Below are 24,204 nucleotides of genomic sequence, written 5' to 3'. Positions count from 1 at the left end.
CTCTACCTTGGTTTCCTGGATATTTTAGAAAACTATCTATCCACATACTGTCAACTATGTAGGAACAGCAATTTTAACAAAATGAAAAGATGGTGGAAGAGATTGAGAGAGAGACAGAGAGAGATTGGTCTTTAAATCTTACCTGTACTGAAATTCAGAGCCCCTTCCCGGCACAGAGTTAAGACTGACTCTATTAGACTATAACCCACTGATTGCTCTTAGTGTAAGGTTTAGTTTTCTTAAGTTACTGAAATTTCAGATCAGGGAAAATTCTAGTTGATACTGGGCTCAGTCTAGGAAAATCTCAGTCCTCCACAAAGTTGCTATCTTGATCATGGAATTCCAAGACATTCTATTCTAGCTTTAGGCAAACTTCAGTTTAAAGCCATAGCATTTCTAGGCTGAAAGTTATCGCAAGTGTCAAGAAAACAGTGCATATGATGAAAGCAGTAATCAAGGCTTCAAAAAACTTATTATTGGTGGAGGCTTTTAGAGTTCAGAAATCCTGTTCCCAGAGCTCAGTTTCTTTTGTTTTGTTTTTTTAAACTACAGTGGACCCTGCAACAATGCAGGTTTGAATTGCATAGATCCACGTATATGCCGATTTTTTTCACGAAATACATACTACAGTACTACTGGATCCACAGTTGGTTGAATCCACAGATGCAGAACCATGCATACAAAGGGCCAACTGTAGAGTTATACTCAGATTTTGGACTGTGCAGAAGGCTGGCACCCCTAAGCCACCCATCTTGTTCAAGGGTCATCTGTACCCGTGTTGGTTTACTAGGGCCGCCAAAACAAACTACCACAAACTAGGTGATTTAAAACAACATAAGTTTATTATCACACAGTTCTGGAGGCTAGGGGTCCAAAATCAGGGTGTTGGTGGGGAGGGCAGATGTTCCTCTGAAACCTGTAGGAGGGAATCCTTTGCTTCTTCCTAGTTTCTGGTGGTTTACTGGCAATCTTTGGCATTCTTTGGCTTGCGGCTGCAACACTTCAATCTGCCTTTATTGTCACATGGCTTCTCCCTCCTGTGTCTTTGTGTCTTTTTCTTGTAAGGACATCAGTAATATCAGATAAAGAGCCTATCCTACCCCAGTCTGACCTCCTCTTAACAGATTATATCTGTAGTGACTCTTTCCAAATAAGCTCACACACTGAGGTACTAGGAGTTAGGACTTCAGTATAATTTGGGGTGGGGGGGCACAAGTCAACACATAACACTATACATGTTGATAATTTGTTAAAAAGCTTAATGATGATAGACTTATTAAAATAGGATGTTCCCAAACGATCAATGAGAACTTGTGCCTGGTCCTACAAGATAGTGTATGACCAATTGAGTACTTACCCATTTCATCATTTTAAGTAGTTTTATAGTATTTGTCATGGGTTGAATAGTATCCCCCCCAAATTCATGTCCACCTGGAAGCTGAGAATGTGAACTTACTTGGAAATAACGGTCTTTGAAGATGTAATTAGTTAAGGATCTTGAGATGAAATCATCCTGGATTTAGTGTTCACCTTAAATCCAATCACTGGCATCCTTGTGAGAAAAGGAGAGAACACACACAGACACTGGGAAGAAGACCATGTGAAGACAAAGCAGAAATTGGAGTTATGCTGCCATAAACCAAGGAATGCCAGGAGCCACCAGAAGCTTGAAGAGACAAGGAAAGATTCTCCCCTAAAGCTTTCAGAAGGAGCATGACTCTGCCAAACCTTGATCTTGGACTTCTGGCCTCCAGAAGTGTGAAAGAATAAATTTCTGTCATTTTAAGCCACCAAATATGTGGTTATTTGTTATGGCAACTCTAGGAAACGAATGCAGTACTCCTTTTATATAGATTGGGAAAAATTTATTTCGCCAATCCCTTATTGTTGAACAGTTAGGTTGTTTCCAATTAAAAGAACATAGTAAGACAGGGACTTCCCTGGTGGTGCAGTGGTTGAGACCCTGCGCTCCCAATGCAGGGGGCCCGGCTGGGTTCAATCCCTGGCTGGGGACCTGGATCCCACATGCATGCCGCAACTAAGACTTCACATGCCACAACTAGGACCTGGTGCAACCAAATAAATAAAATAAATATTTTTTAAAAAAGAGAACATAGTAAGATGCTAAAAAATGTACTTGATGAAAAGAAATGGAGAAGATATCCAAATAACCTGAGACAGGCAATTATAAATGGGAAGAAGCTACCAGAAAAGAGATTTCAACTCAAAAGAAACTTTGTCTAGTAATCAGTACAGTACCAACTGGGAAAATGGCAGCCTTGGGAGGTAATAAATCTTCAACCTTCAGGCACAGAGGGGAGTATTTGGTGCAAATGTTTTAGAGGATATTTGAGCACTGAATAGTGGGTTGAACTTGATGACCATTAAATTTCCTTTTATTCTAAAAGTTTATGAGTCTATCCCTCAGGGGATAGTGCCATGGGGGAAAATGTATGAAAGAAAAATATCACAACTGAAGAAATTTAGTGAAAGGGCAAGCTGAACCCCACACAACTCTCCAGCTCTCAAGAACATTACCATTTTGTCATTTGGAAACAGGAGGTTTAAAAAAGAAATTTAAAAAAATAATGTTAATGGCAAATCACATCTGCTGTGACAGGCTTAGAAGGAATGATTCATCGCACATTAGAGTTAGGAGGGATTTTGAAGATCTTCTTATTCAATCCCCTCAATTTATTATATGAAGGAACTGAGTTCAAGAAAAACGGAGTGGTCCTAAGTCACTTAGCTAGTTAATGATAGAAGCAAGACTTCAATCTAGATTTTCAGATCCAACTGTCAAACCGATTTTAAAACTTGTTTACATTTTTAGGTAACATGAGACCTAGAATTCTCTGGCATTGTTCTTTTAAATGACATTTAAAATCCTAGTTCTGAAGGTTGCAACAAATTACACTTTACCAGAGGATAACTGTATAGATATTTTTTATTCCTTTAGGGCTTTCCAAATACACAGATCCTTTATTTTTCCAATTATGAATCACACCAAGGTGGTGAGATATGGAAATCTTGCAAAAATACTGAAAGGATATAATCATCTGCATACTTGTGAACTAATCCAACATTAAATATATTTACGCCCACATTAGCTAATCTTAAAGAATTATCATGTTCAAGTTTTTTACAACTGAAAAAATTATGATTCTTTTTCCCCCGTAAATGAATGTGAACTTAATATTGTGGAAATTTCATGTTTAAGTATTTCTCCTTCAGTGTATAATACTGTTACTATTCAATCACCTTTCAAAATACCCCCAAAAGACTATTCATAGACTATAGAAACTTACAGTAATTTGATAAGATTATGAAATACAAACATAAAACATTTTGTCAACAAAAGTGCATAGATATAAGGCAACAGTCCAAAATGTTAACAGTATAAGATTATTTTTCCCATTTCTCTGTGTTTTTCAGATTTTCTATAATGATTACATATTTCACATCGACAACAAAAATAATCTTATACAGATTAAAATGAAGCTAAAAAACAAAACAATATGAAAATCTGATTTTCTAAACTAAATCAAAAGCCTATCCATTCTCTACCTAAATGGATAAAATTAATACATAGGATATTATTTGATATAAACAAAGTCATAAACCTTACTGGATGCTTCTACACAGAGATGTTAAAATATTTATCTATATGTCCCTTGGGTAGTGCATGATAAGTAACTAAACAATGTCATCGAGTTTCAAATGAATATGGGTGTTGAAGGTTGACTGATTTCATGTTAATATAGTACCTGGAATTAAGAAGTTTATTCGCCATGTTTTCCTTTTTCTTCCTAGCTTCCTGTGCATCTAGTCAAATTATGAAGAAAGTTTCTGGATTTTATTCAGGATGAATCTAGCTTGAGATCATTTTCAAACTAACATGCAACTGATAGGACCATTAAATTTATGAATTCTTAAAAAGGAGAAATACTATAATGACTTACATTATAGAGGCCTTTGCTTATCAAAGGTTACAGTTACTTGGTTTTCCAAATTACTATTTCCTCTCCAATTTTGCCAGGTGAAATTGGTATTTCAGACATATTAATGGTTTATTCTAAAGAAATTCTGTCAACATTGAAGAGTTTTTCCATTATAACTAAGCTGAACAAAGATAGAACACCTATGAGATAAACTAAAACTGGTTCTTAACCTACAGTTGTCATGTTGGGTTTTTTTGGACATTTAAAGAATTTATTTACTGAAATGCATGCTAATTTGAAATATATTTACAAATATCACCTCCCATGAGGTAATGGCCAATTAAAAAATAAACATCTATTTATTTTAAAAAATTGTATACTTCTCAGAAATATGATGTTTGCACCTTGAAAAATCCTGTGCAGAAAGAAAAGGAGCAAGATAAAATATGTGCTATGGCTAGTAGTTTATAGACACACGTTTCTACTGATTATCCACAGGCATGTTATTAACCAACATCAAAAATATCAACTAAGCCACAAATTATGTATAGCTCATTACAAAGAGTACTACAGATGGGGTACCCACTGGCACCCAGAAGAAGAAAAAATGGGATTCCTAAATACCTAGTTTGATCCTTTAGTTCCTTCCCTAATAGTCTCCTTATTTCTAAGCTCCTGTATTCAATTAACATATATCCTTATTTATCCTCTCTCCACACTACCTCCATTCTTCTGGGCATGGGTAAATATCAACCCTTCTTTATTGGTAATGGCAGAGTAAAAAAGTTTAGGAAGACAACATTCATTATGGATATTTTATTCTGACTTTCCAATTCAGGAATTCTCTCTTCAGTGGTATTTATAATCTTTGGTGGGCAGGTTCTAAGAATCACTGGTCCCCAATGATTCACACCTCCTATTCATGACCTTGTGCAATCCCCTCCCCTTGGTTATGGACTAGACACAGTGACTTGGCCTTCTGACCAACAGTCTTGTTAGCAGACTCTCTCTATATGCTCTTTCTATTGTAAGCTGCTCTAGTGGAGAGGCCCATATGGCAAGGAACTGAAGGATGTCCCTACCCAATGGCTAGTAAGGAACTGAGGACTTCAGTCCAACAACCTGCTTGCAACCACACAAATTTGAAGCAGATCTTTCCCTAGCTGAGCCTTCAGATGACACCCTTCCCCTGACCGATACTTTGATTGCAGCCTTGTGAGACTCTGAATCAGAGAACCCAATTAAGCCATGGCTGAACTCCAGACCCACAGAAACTGTGATAATAAATGTATGTTGTTTTAAGAAGCTAAGTCTGCAGTTATATGTTATGCAGAATAGATAACTAATACAATGTTTTGTGTTCTTAATTTTGTTTACTGTTTTGTTTTTCTAGTTCTTGAATATTTGGCTCTTTTACAAATCTGCAATGACATTTTTTATAGTTTCCAGTTCTATACTGAAATTTTCAATCTTTTATTCTATCTCCTTGAACATAGTAAACATTAATTTTAAAGTCTATTTCACAATCCAAATATTTGGTGCCCCTTTGGGTCTGTTTCTATTGTCTATTGTTTCTGCTAATTTTCATTCTGACCGTCTTTCTCCTCTTGTGCCCAATTATTATATGGATATATTGTATTTGAAAAAGTTTTGTAGAAATAATTTGAGACCTAGGAACCTGTTCTCCTTCTCCAAACTTGCATCTTTCAGATTCCCAGGGCACTAAAAATCTCAGATCACGTTAATCTACTTTCAAAACTTCAGATTTTTCTAAGCTATCTAGTTGACTCAATTCTAAGCTATATTCTATGAGAATGGTTTACTTCTACTTCAACTTTATACCTTGAATGTGATCCTTCAGGGTCTCAAACCAAGGAATTCTACCCAAGTCCCAAACTTGGAGATGCTGTGCTATAACTTCTGTCCTTCTAATCTCACAAGACTATTAAAATTCTACTCAACCTTTCAGCCTCCTCTTCTTGGTTAACAAATTCCCCCTCCAGAGCAAAAGCAGACCCAAGACTAGGCTCACCTTTCTGGATTTCCATTTTCTTCCTGATACCAGTCTGGCAATTACTCACTACTTTGTTACCTCTCTAATTGCCTTCAAGTGGGTATTTGTTATATTTAATCAGATATTATAGCAGGAAGATTGAACCAAATAATCTAGTCCACCGTTTTGGGACACAGAAGTCAAAGGTTTCTTTTGTTTCTGTTGTTTTTTAATGGGTTACTTCACAGCCTTCTGACCAGTCTGTGTTTGACCACCATTTGGGCATCTTCTCTAGTCTGATAAGGGCTCAACCCTGTAAGAGCATCCTAGCCATTCTTCCACAACTGGGGAGGGTGATACTGTAGACAACCCAACACAGGCTATAAAGGGAAACAAAATACTCCATATAGTGTCCAAATATTCTCTGGTTGCCAACTTTGGTTCTGTGAAAATAGACAAAATTTCTCCCAACCTCATGATTAATAAACTGTCAAAACATAACAAATCAGGTTTCATTTTGCCTTTCATTCAGCAAAAGAGGTAGGGAACAGAAGTTCATGTATTTTGCCAGGTAACTAATATATCTACTTTCACTCAAAGACCAGGTTTCACTTAATTATCTCAAATGAAATTGAACTCCTCATTTGAATTCAATTTATCATTAATGTATGTTGATAGAAAACTGAGATCCTAAAACCTGAAAAGTAATTATAAAGGTTGAATTTTACTACTAGTAATACAAGTTCTTAATGGTAATCTGGACCTCAAGGGTCATAAACTCAATGCCTTAGAGATAAAACATTTAACAGAAATTAGTGAAGCACGACAGATGATGTTGGTCAAGAGAGTAAAAATGAGGAGTGGGTGGTGTGGGGACTGGTACAAACTGGAGAGAGTATGTCCCCTCTAAAGGGACCCAGAGCAGACAAGTTCCAGAGCCTGTCTATTGTTAACACAAAAGAATGTAAACCTAGAGTCATCAGATTTTACTATTTTTCAAAAGAACTTGAAACCTAGGTGTTTTAAAACCTCTCTCCCTTTTAATGCTGCCAATTAAGACAAAAAACCTGCACCGTCTGTGGTAAAGATGAATGACATAAACAGAACTCAGCTGCTAAACTAAATTATCCCTGATTATGTTCTGGCTTTAAATCATGTCCACCTTCTTTATTAACGATTAATGATTAATTACTGATTAAGAGAGGAAACTTATTGGAATGCTTCAGAAGATCCTAATAAAGTGCTTATAACAAAAGTACTGTTAGTTTGTAAATAAAAGTCAAGTTTTACATGAACTGAAGACCCAGAGAAATATTTTCCAAGTGGCTAAACATCATGTAAGCTTTCATTTTCCTAAGATCAAAACAGGTTTTAGTAATTCAAACCTAGAATTAAAATGATAAAAAGTACAGGCAGCTCACTTATAACGCTATTTGGTTACATATTTCTGCAGTACATATCTCTACAAGATGAATAAGGCCATAAGGCCATAGCAAAAATGAAGATGACAATTCCCATTTTATATATATATGTATCACATCTAAAAAATGCTAAAGGTGTGAATATCTTTATATCAACACACAACTTTTATAAAAACATTCTGAGGGTGTTTGTTTGAATTAAAATATTAAAGCATCAAGTTTATAATCATTTACACAGTTATCTATTCAAAAATAAAAGACGGGGGCTTCCCTGGTGGCGCAGTGGTTAAGAATCTGCCTGCCAATGCCGGGGACACGGGTTCGAGCCCTGGTCCGGGAAGATCCCACATGCCACGGAGCAACTGAGCCCGCGAGCCACAACTACTTAAGTCCACGTGCCACAACTACTGAAGCCCACGCACCTAAAACCCATGCTCCACAACGAGAAGCCACTGCAATGAGAAGCCTGCGCACCGCAAAGAAGAGTAGCCCCCGCTCGCCGCAACTAGAGAAAGCCTGCTCGCTGCAACTAGAGAAAGCCCACATGCAGCAACAAAGACCCAACATAGCCAAAAATAAATAAATAAATAAATAAAAATTAAAAAGAATAAACAAAAATAAAAGATGGTTACTTTCTTCTGTCTTCAGCTTTTCTAAACTGGTTAATATATAAGTTTTTGCTATATGTCACCGATTTAAAACTTCATTTATATTGTCCAAAAACTAAAAAGGTTAAAAAAAAGTGATATCCCATTTGCATGTATCAACTTGGACTTTCCATCAATTCAATTCATTTCTAGAGAACATTACTTGCATTTTAAATCCAATGGCAGTTCCTTTACATAATTTTAAAAACAAATCATCTCATAACCATAACTTTCTTTGAAAGATGCAAAAAGCCAAAAATACAACCTACACATTAAACCCCAAACTTATGTCCAAACTACTGTAAGTTTCAAAAGCCAATTTCAAGCGTCAAAAGTTAATTACAAAAATTTCCAAAGTGAAATGCAGAATTCTATAGGATGACAAAGAACACAAAATGTAATCAAGACCTGAGACAGAATTCCATATTTTTACATAGAGGGAAAGAAACAAAGAAATGTGATTGAGAAATGGAGTTTAATTTTGTTCTAAGGATGACATCCAGAACATTATTTAAAGCAGGCTAATTATGAGAATACTCTTAAAATTACATAGTCTTATAAGCTATATTTAATGAAGAGATAAGCTTATTTGGATAGTAACTATTGCTGAATTTTAGTCTACAGTGTGCTTATTACATACCAAGACAGTGATCACATCTGTTGGAATATTATTACCTATAATTCTCACCCTTCGTGGAGTCTTATTAGTCCAATTTCTATTTTGTACTGTTATGGTTGTTTGTCTTACAAAATTTTTTTTACCAAACTTTGGAATACTAAGGCCTCTCATGAGAAATTCAACCTTGTCCAATCAAATATTGGCCAATGTCAATGTTGTTCACCCATGGGTCTTTGATTTCTATTCTCAATATTCTCTGTAGCAATTTTTTCCCACCTCTGTCCAAAGCAACGATTTTTTCCGATTTCTGTAACAGTAAATGAGTAATTGAAAAATTATTGTGCCTTACATTTTATGTGAATTAACCGTACCTCACATTTAAGCATTATCCAAAATGTGCTAGAATTTAATATAAAATGCAATATGCAGAGCAATTAACTTGACTGGTCTATTAAAATATCTCAAGAAAACAATCTAAGGTCTTTGCATCTAATAAAGTTTTCAGTTTATAGGGATCAACTATTTAGAATAAGTTAAATGTTTATAGGGATCAACTATTTAGAATAAGTTAAATATATGTATGATGAAACTTACGTGAATTTTACTGAACGAACTTTTCTTAAATAACAAATGTACTCAAGAAATGCTTTTCCAAATACAATTTCACAATAAAGTTGTTTATGATGGACTACAATTTGACATAAGACGGTGGTTCCATATTGGAGTCCGTTCAGGAAAGAGAACTAGGTTCTTTAATTAAAGTGAATATTTTATTATAAAAATAATATGTATTTTCTGGGAAATTTATGAAACTGAAAAATTAATGAAAAATCACCCTAATTTTAATCACTCAGACCTGTTCAGTTACAATGGTGATGTTAACAGTTCAGATATGAAACAAAAAATTGAAATAGAATTGCAATTTTGAATGTGCTTATAAATATATTTAAATCCATGAAACTTGGTAAGGTCATCTAAGGAAAGATGGTGGATAAAAAAAGATGGAGTCTAGAGCAGAACCCTGAGGTATACCAATATTTAAAGAAAGATTAGAGGAAGAACAGCAAATGGGAATGTGAAAGAATGGTCAAAGAGATAGGAGGAAAATGGAGTATGTTTCACTGAAGGCAATAAAAGACACCACTTCAAGAATGAAGGGGTGGTCATCCATGCCAAATGTGACAAATGTACTGAGTGAAATAGTCAGAGACTGTCCAATGATTTTACTACATGGAGGCTGATGACTGGCTGTGCTGAGAAGCAGTTTCAGAGGAACCCAAGACAGACTGGAGCTATATACCTCATGAGACTCAACTAAAAAATTCCTGATTTAATGAGCTAATTAAAAGGCCTTCTACAAAATAAATATATAGCAGTCAACAACAGCTATTACAAAGCCTTTTTTGAAGCTATAAAAAATAACTGAAATGAAAACAATTAATTCACAATTACAGAAAAATCTAGGCATGGAAATCTTCATAAAGAAAACTGTAACTTTGCTGAGATATGAAAAGTGCAAATAAATGAGGAGATATACCTGATTTCAAACTACAAAGACTGACTACCTTAAGTTCATTAATTCACATCTATTCAACAAACTTTGGAGTGCTTGCTTGTACGATTCTAGGCACCTGGAATCAATCAGCAAACCACACATAAAGGTCAAAGCCGGCAGTCTTACCTGAGTTCAGTGGGAACATCAGTTATTGTTCACCATTAAACATAAACTGGGGGTTGACTAACATAAAACTCTTACTAAAATATACTTCTATTAATACCCATTTTTCTTTGCTTTTTTAACCAAGAGTAAGAATTTTATGAAAAGCCTTATTTTTTTCCTTTGAACTACCGATGTTAGCTATTAGCATATTTCCTAACATCAATCTGGTACTGAATTTCCATGATTAACTCTACCCTATTAGGGTGGATTTTTTAACTACTGTTGAAGTTGGTATGTGGCATTTCATTTGGAATTTCTGCATTTATATACAAATGTGCATTTAACCTGTATGTTTTTAGAGATTTTTTTTAAAAATTGGGATGAGTTAATAAGATGAATTGGGTAGCACTCCAAACTTTAGTTTTGTTTCATGGAAATTTTAAAGAATTCACACATAAACTGTACTGCTCTGGACCCTTGTCGGAAGGTATCTTAGAAATATTTTCAGTTTCTTCCATGGTCCATTTAAGCTTTCTATCTTTATCATTTTGTTTATATTTCTCAGCAGAAAATGTCCAAATTTGTTATATATAGCATTTTCCTATGTATTTAGAGACTCCACCAAGTATATTACTCCCCCTTTTCCAATTCTAAATGTTTTCTTTTTTCCTCTTGATTAGATTTACTAGAATATTAACTCTTTTACTGATAAGGGAGGGGCTAGGATAAAGAACCAGGTAGTGCATCTACTTGTCAAGTCTGCTTTGTCTTCCAATTCAGTCTTCTACATTTATATTTTCTTCTGATTTTCTTTAGTTTGTTTTTTTAAATTCTTCTAGCAAATACAGATTTTATTTTCTTACTTTACATAAACACGTAACATTATAAATTTGCCACTAAGTATACTAGTAAACAGGCATCAAATCAAATGTAAGGCTGCAAAAAGCAAGATATGATGCTCTTCCAGAGTTCTGAGATTAGTGAAAATTTCTCTGAACTTGATGTTTTATCTTTTAAAATACACGTGGCTTTTCCCATTCTACTCCATGTGTTTTAATACAAAAACAAAACGTATTAAAGCAAAGTTAGGTGACAACTGCAAAAGGAAGAGATTATGTTTATTCAGTGATTCTCTCCTACAGCACCTTCATGCATCCTTAGGAGTAAATGTATTCAGAATAACTTTGGCTATATCCCACTAGCTTTTATAGGCAGGATTTGTATTTTAGTCTAAAGTTTTACTTACACCAATACAATGCGTTTCTGCTCAAAGCATAGGAAAGGAAGAACTGTCCAGATCATATAAAAATACATCTGACAAAAATGAAAAGGCAAGCAAGATAACTAGCTCTCACTTTTAGATTGTGATATAGCTCTGGGAGTGTCTGATTTTTATATTGAAAATTCTGTCCAGGCAATAACCATTGATGAATATACTTTTATTTTCAAATGATTAGGTACTCCTGGTTTAAAACTATACTAACAATTTCTGGGTATACTGCAGTGTGTATAGAGTTCACGACCTATATGATTCCCACTTTTAAGAATTTCCTGACACTTTCTGTGGTCTAATAAATGATCTTGTATACATGTTCTATCACATTTTAAAAGATCTATTCTGTTTGTAAGATACCAAATTTTATTAAGTCACCTTTACTCATTATTCCTCATTTTTAGTTACTCCAACGTCTCAAGACTAACATTTCGTACACTGATTACAGTTTATAACATAATATGACCTTTCAACACTAGATTTCTTTTCTTGCCTTGAATTGTTTGAAATTATAGGTACTAACCCTGCTTTATGCTTACTTTTGCCTGAAACGACTTTGTGTACTCATTACATTTATTCATTTTGATTCCTCCATTCATTGGTTCCTCTATTAAATCATGTGCTAATCAACTGCAATACATTTTTGATGAACTGGTAAGAGACTTAGGTGTTCTAACATTTTTTTTCAATCATCCTAACCTATCTCTATCTTGACTAATTTAGATTTCTTCTGATATAATGTTTCCCCCAGAAGTCTAAACATTGCTACACTGTTTCCTAATGTTCAGTGTCATATGTAGATGGGACACCAATTAGATTTTGTTTCTTAGTAAATAATTTTTTTCTCGAAGTGCTTTTAGACTACACCCTACTTGGGTAAAGCAAGTTACCGCCTACTTCCCAGGTAAATCTTGAACTTTCCACCTTCATTCACAGATCTATCCACTTACCCTCCTGTTCTTGGAAAATGCCATCTATCAAGAACCAATTCAAATGCTACTTGCTCCAAGGCACATTCCTATGATTCGTATCAGTCAGTATTAACATTTCCTTTATCTAAATTTATACCACTGATACACTGCTGTAGCACTGAGTACATCTATAGTGTATTACTGGGGAATATCTACCATAGGCTCTGGAGTCAGACCACCTGGGCTCAAATTCTAATCCTGCCACTTTCTAGCTGTGTGACCTGCAATAAGCTGTTGGGCTCTCTGTGCCTGTTAACTTACCAGCAAAATGAGAATAACAGTCCCTAGCTCACAAAATGCTTGTGATAATTAAGTGAGCTAATATCGGTAAAATATCTAGACCATGCTCTAGAATATAGTAAGTACTCTGTGAAGTCCTGTACGTACATGTCACACGTCTGACATGTACGTACAGGTGTGTAATGTGTGTGTTGTCCACCATTGGTAATGAGAAAAATTGTTGTGAAACAATGAAACAGGTGCTACCATAGAGGAAGAAGTATTCAAAGGATGGGACAATCAATTACAATCTGTTTAGGAAAAGAAAAGTATTTCAACTGAACCCTTGATATTTAAATTACATAATCCTTTAAAAGCACTTTCATATACACTAGCTCATTTCATCCTTAGACAAGTTTGTGAAATTATTTTGTTTTATGGAGGCAGAAATCAAGGATGGTAACTCAAACTGCCCAAGGTTCAATTAGTTAGAAAGTGAGAGCGAAGATTAAGAGATATCATTTTATTTGGAGCTTGATATGGTTGTTCCCTCTATACCTGCATTTTTTCTATGAAGGATGAATAAGAATGCAACAGACAGGTTGGAATAAACAGGACCAGGGGTAGAAAACAGTATTCCAAGCTTTGGAAACAGCTTAAATAAAATAATGGTGGAGTGAAATTACATGGCATTCTGCAAAAAAATGAAAGTAAAGATGGAACACTTAGCACAATGCCTTGCAAAGGAGGCACTTGCCTGAATTACAACTTTCAAATAATATTCCTTCAGTTTAGCAATCATTTGCAGTAAATAATCCCTTCTAGCTGAGGCATCTATTCCATATAACTGTGACTTCTGTTTTGAAAGAGCAGGAGGAAGGGAGGGAAGGAAGAAAGAAGAAAGAAAAAACAGCATTTGTCATTAACTACAGTAAATAATGGATTGTTTTAGATATCTACAACAGGAGGTTATATAAAATCGTAAGCGTTAGCATGGTTATACAAAGGTAATTAGGGGAATTGCCTGGTGGTCCGGTGCTTCCACTGCAGGGGGCACAGGTTTTATCCCTGGTCAGGGAACTAAAATCCCTCATGCCACACAGCACGGCCAAAAAACAACAACAACAAAGGTAATTATTTTTTCTCACTAAAAATAGTTTGAATGAACCTTAATTCTCAACAAAGATTAACAATTTTACCGACAATTGATTTTGAAACATAGCAAACCTACTTTCCCAATCTTTAGGCTAGAACAAATGAAACTAGCAGAAATATATTAATGTTACTTCTAAGCTCTAAGGAAACTAAGCTGCATATAATTCATCAGTTATATTATTAATCATCTGTGAAAATTTATTAAAGTCACTTTAACTCCTCTGTGCCAGTTTCCTATATGTGCAAAATACTGTTCATGTTTTGAAGGGGTTTGTGTAGGGTTTTGAAACTCTATACGATATTATCATAAAAAATTAAAAAGAAAAAATATAACAAAACATCTAAATATTCTCAAGCACTTTATTGTCTTTATATTACTTTTAAAACCACAGAAAACTGAGCGGGTCCTGCAGGGCCTTCCAGGGTACAGAACCCCCATATGCCCTGCCTCTTGTTTGTAGAAAAGCTTTAGCCTCCAAGGCCTTCCCTGAGTTCCAAACAGCAAATTTAGTCAGAGAAATGAGACAATGCAGAAACAAAGGAAAATAGTCAAGCAAGACAAAATAATAGTTTAGCCATAAAACAAAGTCAAAAGGCCTTTAGTTCCTCCTTGAGAGCTATAGATAATATTCTGAGCCATATCCTTCAGTGGTTTTATAGATACTAAAATTCTCACCAGGTAGAAAAAGTTAACTACATGCTGACCACAAGCACATACACCCCAGCCAGGTTGGAACCAGGTTGATTCATGTTGACTCCCAAAATACCACCTGGTTACCTCATTACCAACCAGTCAGAAGACTGTCCACAAGCTTATCAGGCACCCTGCTTCCCCCTACCCTAGCATAAAAGAAGCTAGAATTCTACCCTGAATAAAAATAATTATTTAGGATGTTAGTCCGCCATCTTGGCTCACTGGCTTTCCAAATAACGTCATTTTTCCTTGTGCCAACACCTGGTCTCTCAAATTACTGGCCTGTCATGCAGTGAGTGGTATGCAGCAAGTAGTACGAGCTTACACACACAATTAATACCAGGTATTGATGACAGCTCAATTAGTCTCATCAGTTAGTCACATATAAGTAAAATTATTTTTAATCGACATACTATATCTAAAATTCAATCCTTTAGTGATGTATTTTGAGCCAAATGAAAGGTCTAATCAGAGGTTAACATAAGAAATATTTGTCTCAAAATCAGTACATTTAATATTTACAGAAGTCTCATTATCAAAATTCCTTTTATTGTTCCGTCAGTGAAATTTAAGTATTCTCAAAGTCTCAAATCAAAAGTTTTTTCTTAGTTTACCAACAGCTGTGATTTGTCTTCTTTTGGTCCGTTCAGTAGGAAGTGAACTATCTGAAGTAAGACATCATCATTAAAACCTTTCACATTATTATCTTCGATTTTTTCATAAAGAGGCTTACTTTGTGTCCCCCAACATATGTTTTTACGAGGATTATTTTGATCAGCTTGTGCAGTCAGCGCCAAAGTGTTTAACTGGTAGCAGAAAAAGGAGAAGTATTTTCCGTCTGTGATCACACCCTGAGAGACAAAAGGTCGAGTAACGTCTGCTTCACTCCAGAATCCTGTAGAAGAAGTTATGCTGAAACTTACATACAGAATATATTTTACCAAAACAAAACACACCCACATTAGAGGATATAAAATACCTCCTAAAACCTATATATCTTACCTACCAAATTCCTAAAGATCTCAAAGTTTTCCCTATCTTCTCCATTCTAATCCTATATTCCATTTCTGCATCAAGAACTATTTCCTTCCTTCTACTATCCCCAAAGTTCATGATACACCTTTTCAACAACTTTGGACTTCATCAGCTTTCAACCTTAACTCACGTCATCTAAGAAGTGCAGCAAGCTCTATCTATGCAGAGCTCTCCTACATCTGGTACTAACCACATGATTACTCACAACCTCAAATATGTTCAAATTTTCCTTATACCAGCAGCATCTAACACCCAATAACCATTACGGCCATTTACTTCACCAAATTTACCAAAAAAACGCCTTTCAGAAAAAAACTTGACTTTCTAAGAACTTCAACCATGTAGTTATTAGATGAATTCTGTGTCTTAATTTATAATTCAAAATTGATTGTATGAGTTGCTTTCATTTTGCCTAGTGTATTTTACGTCATCATAAGGTTCCAGGATATCTTAATACCTTTACTACTCAAGTTTTCTGGCTGCTTCTTGTTCCAGGCTGACTGGCTTTAATACTTTTAAATCCAGCTGCCAGGGCCAAGGAGTAACTTATAAATTTTGCCACACATATTTTATATCAGCTTTAATGAAGACAGCCAATAAATAGTATTGTTAAAATATAGAATTATACTGTGAAAAGAAGTACTTTAACTTTTACGAATAAACAATGCCATTCTAGTATCTTCAAGAAAGTTTCCTTCTACTTTTTCTGATTCTGTCTACTCCTATTCCTACTTTATCCATTTATTTCTATTACAAAAACGTAAGTCAACAATTGTGAGTGTAAGATTAAAATATACATATATATATATATATATATATATATATATAAAGGAAAAAGGTGAGCCTGGCAGCAATTAAATCTGTATTAAAATTCCTCACGGATGCTTATATAGGAGTAATCTAGGTATTTATTGTATTGTAACAAAATCCACATGCTTCACAGTGGGCTGGCTCTAAAAGTCCTCCATGGCATGCCTCCAGCTTCCTCTCTCTCACCCACTATCGTTTTCCATTCTCCCCCTCCCTTTCTTCATCAGCCTTCATGTTGTTCCTTCAACACTTCAAGTCCATTCCTAGCTCAGTTACTTGCCATTCCTTTTGCCTAGAAGTGTCCTTCCCCCAGGTTTGTGCAAAGGCAGCTCCTCACCATTCAGGTGTCTGTTCAGATGTCATTTTTTTAGAGACCTCCCCTGAATTAACTCTGTTTAAACAGATTCTGCCCCACGCCTCATTTATACCTGCAACCTATGAATCATTCTACTCCTCATCTAGTATAGTCTCTCCAGAGTAACACCACTAGCTAAAAATACTACCTGTTTATTATCTTTTACTCTCCTTACTATAACATAAGCTCCAGGAGAGCAGGATCTGTCTCTCTCACTCAACACTTTATCTCCAAGGCCAACAGCACCTGGTATGTAAAAACCCTAAGCCATTAACTGAATGAACAGTCTCCTAACTCACACCCTAGATATGGCCTTCAAAGAAGTTATACATCATAACTGTGATTTAATCTAAAATTTAATACATGAAAGCATTTCATTTTCTAGTTTCAGAAAGCTGCTGTCATCTACAGAGCTGACTCAGTTAGGTGGTCTTTGAAATGCTTAAGAACATCATCAGAAAAAAATACATTCACACAAAAACGGTCCAAGTAAAAGATCAGAGTAGCTACCAAAGTGCCACTTACCAACTACAAATGTAAAATATTTAATTATGGACTTTAAAACAACTGCATTTTGTGCCAATGCAAAAGTTTTCAAAACGTGAAGATTCAGCCTACATTTTAACCCAAGGAAAACAATTTGATCTATTAAATTCTTAAAATGTCTTCCAATAACTATAATGCCATAAAACTAGTTTTACCTTGATACATAGCCTGTGCTCCGGTCCAAGCAAAAAGGCTTGCAATAGCATTAGCTCTAAAGACAACTTCTATCTGATCGGCACAGTTTTGTTTCAAGAGCCTTTCCCTTTTTAATTTGTCAGGTAGCAGATGAAACTGGGTATGTCCATAACAGTGTGGATCTGCTGTCTTTGTGCCTGAAGAGCAAAATAAAAACATTTCAGCTGAAATACACAAGTAGAATATCTGGAGCACATGTCCTCAGTGTTTGCTTCAAGGCTATCTGTCTCCTCTACTCATTATGTGATCAGCATTCAAAACACACAAACGGAAAGCTTGGTTTACTTACTTATTTTATTGATTATAATAAATTTCACCTGAAAGTACAATCTGCTAGCTATCATCAGCTCCCTATGACATAGGATAAGTCAAAAGAATATATGTAAAATTTATTTAAAATTCCCTATTATTTCAGTTTTCTCAAACTCCTCGGTCATCATTAGGAGCTTTGTTATTCTGCTGGTCATAATCACCAAAGGATACAAACGCTTCATGACTTTAAAAACTTCCTTTATAATGCTGACATTCTTGGTTTTAGTGGTAAAGTCTTTTCAACCAAAAGTTCACCATAACTCACTCTCTAAGACCACAGCAACTGAGAAGGGACTGATAAAACAGTTCTGGAGGACCAGCAGAAAGCTGCTTTCTGAAAAATCTTCCTCAATCAGCTAGGAATTAATAAACAAAGAAAAAATAGCCAAAGTATAAGCTGCATGAGCACAGAGATGAGGTTTTATTAATTTTTATATCCCTGATGGTTATCAGTGTGTGGCACAAATGGGAGGCTTCTGTTTAAAAAAAGCCAATCACTACCTCAAATCCAGTGCTTACCTGTTTACTTTTGAAAAAACACAAATTACTTTTCTATATAAATGATAAATTAACAAAGCCTAATAAACATAACTATTTGTTAAATGCTGTTAATTCAGTAGAAACAAGTAAAATTTTAAATGGCAAGCTGAAAGAATATTGTCCTTCCAATTTTCATGCAAACTGCACCTGAGATGAATTACATTGCTATCTGAACCTCTTGGTCATCAAGAATTAATTATGCAAATTTGCACAGGACACTTTGAACTCATTTATTAAAAGAGGAAACTTACCAATAAATATGGTATTTTCATATTGCCGTTTGAATAATGGAAGTCTGTCTGGCTTACAATTCATAACAGGGACGTCTACAGGTACGGAATAATCCAGCGGAACAAACTTAAAGAAAAAGTCATATGTGAATTCACAGCAACACTAGCATATGTTTTAGTCACATTCTTAATAGATTTAAAAATCTTAAAAATGAGATGATTTTACACTACCATCTAGTGATGGGCCAAATCCAGCCAGCCACCTGTTTTTCCAAATAAACTTTTATTGGAACACAGTCATGCAAATTCATTTACCTATGGTACACAGCTGCTGTTACATGATAAGAACTGAGAATACAACAGAGACTTATGGCCCCCAAAGCCTAAAATATTTACTATCTGGACCTCTTGAGAAGAAATGTGCCAACCTCTGAAATGGACACACAGATGACACTCAAAACACACTTGTTTTCTCCAAAAGAAGTGTATATACGTAAGATGACCAGCTTATAGCTGTAAAAATACCTTGATTTATAATTAGGTAGGGTAGTTTACTGTAAATTACAATCATAAACTATTATCAGTATTTTCATATTCAGGAAAAGATTTGTATGGTCCTAAAAACTGAGGACTTAACCCCACTTAAAACGATTATTTGACTTCTGCAAAATATATATACTATAGCAAGTTAAAAAGCTGAAAAAGAATTTCAGCTGAGATATATTCCAAATACACTTGAAAGAAAAGGGTTCTATCCAAAACTTTTTATCCTACGTAGTCCATTACCTAGCCTGCTATGACACTTCCTCAACTGTCAACAGAAACATATGCAATAAATCCTTACCTCGGGTAGTTGTTTGGATATTCGAATCTGGTTGTGTGGTTTATCATTTATTTGGTATCTCAAAGCATCAACTCGACCTTTCCGATGACCATGAGGAATAATTTCTTCACCACGCAACCAGTAAAAGTGAACTGGGCGTTTACAATCTATCAAACGATATTCAAAACATTTTTATCTGATAATTTAGATGAATTTAGTTATTGTAAGAACACCAAACTCAGCAATACAGAACTCAAGAATGACTGTGCTAGCTGAAAATACATCAAAAATTACTCTCTGATGTAAGATAAAGTCTGGATTATGTAATAATTTAACTTAAACAATCACAACTTTAATATAACGCTCAAACCTTTATTGTCTACTTGTGCCACACTACACTAAGCATTGTAACCAGAGGTTTCTCAGTTAAGAATAAACATAAAGTAAGACCAACAGCAGCATCACTCAACAGAAATAAAAAGTTTATTAAGAGTCAGAGCTGTCTTATGAATTACTAATTCAATCTTCACAATAACTCTCAAAGGTATGTATGGTGTTATCATCTCCATTATATAGAAGAGGAACCTGGGTTTTGAAGAGATTGTCAACTTTCCCAGGCCATCAATCATGAGCAAAGTCTGTGACGCTTCTCTCAAGACCACTTCATTCCCAACTGGGAGGGAGGAAACAAGAACACTAAAGACTCAGCTGAGCACACACCTACAGTCACAGTAACGTTAATTCAATAGATATTTATTAAGATACCTACTGGGTGGCAGATATAAAATGATGATGAACACGTCAGAAACACTGATTTTTAAAACTGTCTATCCATTAATTATTTTTCATGCTTGCATGTAACAGTAAAACACAAGTTGCTGATTGTTTACTGGGAACCCAGAATGGCTGGGTTTGAAGCCCGTCCTCCAAATCTACCAGCTGTAGGCTCTTTAACTAGATACATTTTACATTTCTGTGCCTTGGATCTGTTTGTTTTTTCATTTATAAAACAATGCTGCCTACTGTAAAGTTACTATGAGAATTAAATTTGGCACGTATAAAATTTAGAACAGGGCCAGGCACATAGAGAGTACCGAACATATGTTAGGTATTTTAATCAATATCGCCTTTAATCTTAACAGTTCTATGACCAAGTAGTACTATTATCGTATTCTCATCTTGAAAATGAGAAAAACTAGGCCAAAATAGGTTTATAAACTAACATAAGGTCAGTGACTTTTTGATGGAAGAGCTAAAAGGCAACCCCAGGCCTGTCCCGCTCTCCAGGAGGCCCTTCTCTTAACCAACACTTGTCTGGACCTTCACAAGGCAGAGTCCTGGAGGGCTTAGGCTACTTAGCCTAGGGTTGTATAGTGAGTAGGTGGCAGCACAGGCACGAGAACCCAGTCTCCGGACGCTGTTGCCAGCCAGGAGCGAAAGGACTGGGGAAAAAAACTGACCAAGAAGAAAGAAAGAAAGAGGGGGCAAATCTGGCGCAGAGAGGTCCCCTACCATCCCCACCTCCCCCGCCCGGAGTGGCGGGCCCGAGGCTCACCGAGGGCGGCGGCAGCCAGGGCCGGATTGCGAGCGCTGAGCAGGCCCGTGAGGGAGGCAACCAGCTGGTCCAAGAAAGGCGAGGCGATGGCCTCACGTTCCAGGTAGAGAGGCACACGCTTCTTGCGCCGCAGAAAGAAGAGCTCCTGCAGTAGGCAATCACAGGCGGCGGCGCGCAGGGCCGCTACGTCCAGAGCCGGCGCGGGCTCGGTATCGGGCTTGGCAGGCGGCGGCGGCGGCAGGCCCGACAGGAACACGGTCTTGGTAAAGCTCTGGTACCAGCGGTCAGCGTTCAGGGCGAAGGTCTGCGGGTAAACTACGTACTTCATGAACTGCATTTTGGTGAGTATTCGCAGCTTCTCGTCCACCGACTTGGCCGCGTGCACCGTGGCCTGCCATCGCTCCACTCGCCGCTGCCGTGCCGCCTTGCTGTCGGCAGTCAGAGAGGCTACGAGCGGCGGGTAGCGCGCGACTGGGGCCGCCGCGACATCTGGGCCGGTCACTTCGGGAGCCGTGACGGCGGCCTCGGCCGCAGTGTGCAGGGACAGCCCTGGGCCACGGAGCACAAACCTCCAGCACCTGGCCGCCGCCATGTTTGCTGGGGTTCCCGACCCACAGGTCAACTTCAGCAATTGTCCCCGCCTTCTTACCGTAAGAACCAATCGGAAAGCGGAATCTGAGCCAGGCTAGGGGAGGAAGATTCTCAGTGGGCTTGAGAAATTTTACGTCATTATTTCTTAGCCAATCAGATAGCTTCTGCAACTTAGTTTCTCGTGAACCGAAGAGTTTGTTGCTGAAAGGAAGAAGTCGTGCGCGAATAGGTTTTCCGCGGATGTGGCGGGGAGGAGTGAAACTTTTAAATAGGAGGTGCTGCCTGTTTAGGACCAGGGCAAACTTTTTGCCAGAAACCCTTTAGGAGTACTCTGCACCGGAACCTCTGGCCCTTGGCTAAATTTACTGGTTTCATTTGTGGATATCACATCACTTTTCTATTTTAGTTCTTGGGGTCGAGTCCTGTTGTTGAAAATACTGTTCTAACATGTTTTTTGATACATGCTTATGTTTTAAATGATGCAAGCATCACTCATAGATGACTAGTGCTAATTTTGGGGAAAATAATTACACATATATCGCTATGCTAGTTGATACATAATTTGTTTAATGAGAATAATTTACAAAAAGAGGAATATACTTTTACTTGGATCTAATTTAAAAAGGGAAATAAATTAAAAACTACCAAAGAATTGTATTTAAATTTTGCTTTGTGTTAAAACCAATTATTATTTTAACATGAATTGGTTCCTACTAATCCGTGAGCTGCTTGAAGTAGGGACTATTTTATTTTTGATCCTCAGTGGCCAGTCAACCTTGCATAGTGGGTACTTACCAAATATCTCTGAAAAAACTCATCTAAATCACTAAAAATATAAGCTCATTTCAGGTGATCTAATTTATTGGGTTGGGTTCCGGTGAGAGGTCTCTTCCTGGCCTGAAGTCGGCTCCCTACTTGCTGTGTCCTCACATGGTGGCGACTGAGTTCTCCCCTGTTGCTGATTTTAAGGAGAGAGGCCTATCAGATTAGTGCCCTAACCTTATGACCGTATTTACATAATGTTAACTACTTCTATAAAGGCTCTGTCGTTGACTGTCTCAAAGGCTGTGTCTACAGTCACATTGGAGGTTAGAGCTTAAACATATGAATTTTAGAGAGACACAGTTCAGTCCATAACACTGGCTGATTTGGAAATAGATTGTGGAGAGTCAAATTTGGAAGTAGAGAAACCAATTAGAAGACAATTTGCTGTATTTCAGGCAAAAGCTCATTGTGGCTTCAAGAGACAATAGCAGTGAAGATGGTGAGAGTAATCATAGATCCTGAATTGAATGTAGGTATGAGAAAGTATCCAAGATTTTGGTCCTGAGCAGTGGAATGAGAGGAGAAGGCCAATGGGCAAGAAATGCATTTTTCCTTTAATCCGTCATCTTTTTTTGGAAGGGGAGAGGGCAGCAGGAGAGTGGGTTAAGATTTGGGAAAGGAAATAGGAGAATCTGTGAAACATGTCTTTATCTATTATACATGTTTATTTAGTTGACATTCTCCTAGAAGAAATGGATATTAAGATCTTCCCTATTAAGGTTGCCACTGATCTTAGGTTTAAAGTATTATAGTTAAAAGCCATGACATTCTCCAATGGCCTTTTGAAACCTCTCTACTTGATTCTTTCAACAAATATTTATCAAGTGACTACTATGTAGAAGCACCTTTCTAGGTACATAGTATACAACAGTGAAATAAAGGCCTTCATAGAGCTTACAAGTTAGTACGTGAAATCTAACCAAATTTGTCAAATATACGTGTTCTATGCTAGATGGTGATAGGAGCCAAGAAGAAAAAAGCTGGGAAGAAGACTTTTTTGGGTTTAGGGGTTGTGTAGAGTGATTTCAATAGACTGAGCAGAGAAGACCTCCATGAGAAAGTGACACTTGAATAACATCTGAAGGAGCTGAAAGACAGAGCCATGTGGATACCTGGGGGAAAAACATTCCAACCAGGTCAAAGGTCACAATGTATCTGGAAAGTGGGAGGAACAGCAAGGAGGCCAGTGGGCTAAAGTGGAATAGGACATTACCCTTTTGCCAGCAGTAGTCAATATCCAATTCAGAAACAGGTTCTGTTGAGGTAGGCAATATTTATACTCACTTTTTATTTTCCTGTTGGGAACCTATCTCACTGTCTCCTGGCTGGGCATGAGTTCTGTTGATGTTTGGATGAGACCGTAACCTCCCAGTTGATTGAGGTCCTTATCAGAGCTTATATCTCAAACTGAAGGTATGGGAAATGGAGACTGGATAGTTCCTATTTACAGATGTGGATGAGAGTAGCAGCTAGTCCTTTTGAGTTGTTTCCTTCACATGTATTTCTTACTGAAGGCATATTTTTTACCTGGTTGCATATATAACACATTTACATAAAACAGAGACCATAATATACGGTATTACTGGGAGAGAGAGTCTGTGTGTGTGTGTATGTGTAGAATTTTTGATGGTTGGTTTAGAATCAACAGGAAGAAAGCTAAGTGTCTGCATCATATGCCAGGTACTATATTAAGTACTTTATATGTGTCAGTGCCCATAATATCACAATCACCCTCCAAAGGGAATATTATCCTCCCTCTGTGTTTTTTTTGCAAAGTCACAGAGCTCTTTCTCA

The 24,204-nt window shown here is 36.6% G+C and overlaps 1 protein-coding gene across 4 annotated transcripts in view; it reads right to left on the bottom strand.

Moving 5' to 3' along the window:
- MRPS30 (mitochondrial ribosomal protein S30) overlaps positions 1-21,597 on the bottom strand; it is a 127,779-nt gene extending 106,182 nt beyond the window's left edge. For 2 of the 4 annotated variants that reach the window (XR_003680903.2, XM_055086548.1), the window contains exons 1-5: positions 20,995-21,597; positions 19,461-19,606; positions 18,638-18,743; positions 17,495-17,671; positions 15,327-15,488 (exon numbers count right to left, since the gene is read on the bottom strand). Coding sequence is in view for 3 of the 4 variants with exons in the window: in XM_055086548.1 (XP_054942523.1) it covers positions 15,327-15,488; positions 17,495-17,671; positions 18,638-18,743; positions 19,461-19,606; positions 20,995-21,586 (1,183 nt within the window). In the remaining variant the exon portion in view is untranslated. Of the gene's footprint in view, positions 1-2,402; positions 13,601-15,120; positions 15,489-17,494; positions 17,672-18,637; positions 18,744-19,460; positions 19,607-20,994 lie in introns of those variants that run through there. The other 2 variants (XM_028492896.2, XM_007129760.4) reach the window with 2 other exon arrangements.
- Positions 21,598-24,204: the final 2,607 nt, after the last annotated feature.

The sequence above is a fragment of the Physeter macrocephalus genome, chromosome 8 (genome assembly GCF_002837175.3).
Source record: "Physeter macrocephalus isolate SW-GA chromosome 8, ASM283717v5, whole genome shotgun sequence".
NCBI lineage: Eukaryota > Metazoa > Chordata > Mammalia > Artiodactyla > Physeteridae > Physeter > Physeter macrocephalus.
This window is presented reverse-complemented; position numbering and strand designations above follow the sequence as displayed.